The sequence below is a fragment of the Phasianus colchicus genome, chromosome 1, assembly GCF_987193195.1.
Source record: "Phasianus colchicus chromosome 1, bPhaCol1.hap1.1, whole genome shotgun sequence".
Taxonomy (NCBI): Eukaryota; Metazoa; Chordata; class Aves; order Galliformes; family Phasianidae; genus Phasianus; species Phasianus colchicus.
The window spans coordinates 112,688,028-112,691,951 of record NC_143436.1 but is presented as its reverse complement, the minus strand read 5'-3'; the positions used below and the strand labels follow the sequence as shown (position 1 = coordinate 112,691,951).

The 3,924-nt window shown below is 60.0% G+C and overlaps 1 protein-coding gene across 10 annotated transcripts in view; it reads left to right on the top strand.

The window, feature by feature from the left end:
- Positions 1-507: 507 nt before the first annotated feature.
- The window catches only part of KDM6A (lysine demethylase 6A), a 145,928-nt gene continuing 142,511 nt past the window's right edge, over positions 508-3,924 (top strand). For 4 of the 10 annotated variants that reach the window (XR_004167122.2, XM_031594611.2, XM_031594607.2 and 1 more), the window contains exons 1-2: positions 511-822; positions 1,057-1,120. Coding sequence is in view for 9 of the 10 variants with exons in the window: in XM_031594611.2 (XP_031450471.2) it covers positions 662-822; positions 1,057-1,120 (225 nt within the window). In the remaining variant the exon portion in view is untranslated. Of the gene's footprint in view, positions 823-1,056; positions 1,121-3,924 lie in introns of all 10 variants that reach the window. The other 6 variants (XM_090123431.1, XM_090123414.1, XM_090123442.1 and 3 more) reach the window with 4 other exon arrangements.

Below are 3,924 nucleotides of genomic sequence, written 5' to 3'. Positions count from 1 at the left end.
GCTGACGCTGACCAATGGCGTGAGGCCGCCGAGAGGGGCGGGCGCTGAGCGCCAACCAAACCGGAGCGCAGCGGTGGAAGAGCGCTATGACTGACGTAAGTCAACAAAGGTCACGTGCAGCGCCGCGGAGGCGCCGATTGGCCGCGCGGGCCCAGGCGGGCGGGGAGGCGGTGGGGGTTGGGGGGGGGTGACGGCGGCGGCGTGGGGCTGGCGGTGTGACACAATTACAACAACTTTGGGCAGCCGCCGGGGAAGTTTGTACGGGCGGCGCGCACAGCCCCGCTGCGGGAGGGCGGGCCGGGCCCGCGCCGCCCCGGCTCCGCGCGCAGCCCTGGCCGCCGGGGCGAGCGGCGATGTAAACACCGCTCGGCCGCCATCCTCCGCAGTCTCCTCCTCCCCTCCCCCGAGCCGCCAGCGCTGGGGCTCCCTCCCTCCCCCTCCCTCCTCCTCCTCCTCCTCCTCCTCCTCCGAGCAGCGGGGCTTCCCCCCGCCTCCCTCCCTCTCCCCTCCCTCCCTCCCTCCCCCTCCCTGCCGGCTGTTGTTGTTGTAATAAAAGTTGTGGGGTGTGTGCGTGTCGGGCACCCCGCCCCGCCCGGCGCTGGGGGGTGTCGGGGGTGCGCGGGGGGGGGGTGCGATCGGCAGTTAATTACGCTGCGTTTCCATGAAATCGTGCGGAGTGTCGCTCGCCGCCGCCGCCGCCTCTGCTGCTCCTTTCGGTGATGAGGAAAAGAAAATGGCGGCGGGGAAAGCGAGCGGCCAGAGCGAGGAGGACTTCGCCAGCTTGACAGCCGAGGAGAGAGAAGCCCTATCCGGTCTCGACAGGTACCCGCTCCCCGCTCCGCGTCCGGCCGTCTCCGCGCCCGGCTCGGCCCGCGCTCCCTCCGCGTCCCCCCTCCCTCGCCCGCGGTTCCCCGCTCGGCGCCGCGCGTGTGCCCGGCCCGGAGCCGGGCCTGCCCGCCTGCCCGCGCGGGGGGAACTGCCTCCGGCTAACGCGGCGCCTCGCGCCTTTCCTTCTTTTCTCTCCTCCCTCCCGCCCGCCCGCTCCCCTCTCTGCAGCCGACTCTTCGGATTTCTGAGGCTTCATGAAGATGGCGCCAGAACGAAGGCCTTGCTGTTAAAGGTAGGAGCGGGGATGGATGGGGAGAGCGGCTCGGGGGTATGGGGGGGGAGGAAGAGAAGCGGGAGGGGGGGGCGGGGGGGGAGGGAGGCCTCGCCGCACGCTCCCTTGAGCCCACACGGTGCGGAGCTGTGCGGGGCTCTCCCCTCTGCCCCTCCTCAAAACCGACGCGGGGACCGCGTTTGGGACGAAGGCGGCGGTCCGGCACCGGGCCGGAGCCGGGGGCCGAGAGCGAGCGGCGGGGCGGGGGGGGAGGGGGCGCGGGGGAGGGAGGCGGAGGGGGGGGAGAGGGAGGAGGAGGAGGCGGCGGGGGGGAGGGCGCGCGCGAGGCGTTGCTGACGTTGCCCTCTCCCCGGACCCTCCCTCGTGATTTGGGCCCCGCGCGGCCGCGGAGCGCCGGGGGAGAAGTTGGGAGTTGGAAGGGGCGCGGGAAGCGCCGCCGAAGGGGAGCGTGGCTCCCGGCCCCGAACTCGCGGCGTGCCGGCCACTCTCCCGCGGGTCTCCCCCGCGTCCCCGCTGCCGGGCGGCTCGTCGGGAGCCCGCCCGGCCTCGCGGAGCGGCGTTTGCGTCCGCGAAAAGTTGTTGGCCCTGTCATTGAGTTAAGTAATGGCTGCTCCTGCCGGCCCAAGATGGCCGGACAGGGAGGAGAAAGAGGAGGGGGGGTGAAGGGGGGGGGGAGATAAACACGAAACAAACACCGCGAAGAGACGTGCGCGTCGTGCGGAGCGCGCGGCCCCGGCCGAGCGCGGAAGGGAAGGAACTCCGCGCGCGGTGTCCGGGCGCTGCCCGCGGGCGGGCGGGGCCTTATCAACCTGTAGCACGCGCCGGGCCGCGCTCCGCACCGCGCTGACAAAGGCCCGCGAGCCGCCGGGGGCTCCGCGCGGGGCTGCCCGGCGCTCCGCTGCTCCCCGCTCCTGACAGCAGCCGAGCGTTTGACACTTTGTTCGCCCCTTTGTGGTGCCCGGCCTCTGCGCTCCCGTTTTCACGTGGAGGATTTCTAGCTGAAGTCGCGGCACCGCGGCGGCCCAGGCCCTCGCTGAGCTTTGGGTGTTTGTTTGTGGCCTAATTGGAAAGGCTCGGTGTCAGGACGTGGGGGAGGGTGGAAGGAAGGAACGCGAAGCCGAGTGCGCCCTTCTTTGTGTTTGCATTTAAAAACCCACGCCGCTTCGGTTGGGTTTTCAGAGTTATTCATTCGGGTATTTATTTTCCCAATAAATCAAAAAGGTCGAGGAGTGATGTGTCACAGCGGTTACGTTCTGTACGTTAAGTGTGATGGGCCAGGATTCATCCCTGTGTGCTGCCGAGGCTGCCGGAAACATCGCAGGGAATCACACATGGGATAGAGCCTAAGGATGCCGCTCAGAAAATAAAGGCATGGTATCATTGAGGTTGCCCGTCTCGCAGGATCGCTACCTCACGTTGGGTTTCACAGACTGTAAAACGAAGCAGTGCGGGCCACAGTTAAGCATGTTATTGAAGTTTTTGAGGCCTTTTTGAATATAGCACCTTTTTTTTTTTTTTTTTTTTTTGCCACGCATCTGAGTTGTGTCTACGTTCCGTGTCAGGTAGCTGAAGTTATTGGGCATTTTGGTATTTTCAAAATACGTTTTTGGGAACACTCATCCTCTTGCTGCATCAGCATATGATTCCATGCAGTGAATATTAAAAAAACACAAAAACAAAACCCAAGACCATCACAAATCGAAACTGGCAAATATTTTGATATCGCAGCTCTGTTTTCTGACAGTGCTTTGGACATTGATGAATTGCACGCTAATTTATGGAGCTTGCTCTTTGTAAAACTTGTCGCTGAGAGAAGGAGATGGTTAAGGAAGAAAGATTAAAATGTTACTGTGCAGTGCAAAAATCTCTCAAAGGCATTTCTTGGCTTGTACCAGATTTTGGTTTGTTTGTGCTTTTTTTCTTTTGGGGAATGTGTGTATGTTTCAGTTACTGTTATCAATAAGTAAAAAGTTGTTATTTATAAAATGTTCATTACTTAGTTCTGTGTGTGTGTGTGTGTGTGTGTGTGTGTGTGTGTGTGTGAAGCATTATAGGTTCTATAATATCTGTGGTGGAAGGGAAGGTTTGGACTAATTAGTCTAATAGGCCGCTGAAATTTCATGTAATGGTCATTTTTATTGTAGGAAGTGTAGACATACATATGTACATTTAATTAATGACTTTTGCAGTGATAGTAATGAAATCATTCTTTTTGTGCACGGAGCTAACAAAGACCCTAAGTCCATAATTATGAAATCCTAACTGTGATTTAAGAATCTAGGAGTCAGTGCATTGGAAAGCAGTGCAAGATGTATGTGCAGGAATAGCTAGGAAAGTCATGTTTTGAAAGGAGTCTTTCACAGAGGCAGAAACATCAGTGCTCCCTAAACGGCAAGAGCAGTGCATCTGCTACTGCACCCTTTGAGAAGAAGGCTGTAGCTCCTCTTTGGCAGTGCTCCCTGGTTGCCTGTGGTTATAGGGTGGCAAGAGCAGTGTGCCGGTCCCGGGAGGCTCTCTCTCGGCTTGCGAGCGTGGAGGGCATTGCTCCCTTCTTTTCCTGAGCTCGTGTTTAGTGAGAGGGCTCTGGTGAGGGCTTGAGTTTGGTGTCTCAGTACTGTGAGGTGCTGCTCCAGTTCTTAGGAGTTTCCCTCGGCAGGATGCTGTGTGCTGGCTCAGGCCCTTCCAGGCCAGCCAGGAGATCTCATGGAGCCTTGGGAGCAGTGGTCTAACAAAGCCACACCCTGGCAGAGCGAGCAGTAAGTAATCCAGAATCTCTTTAAAGGATGAAGGAAGCTTCATGTCCG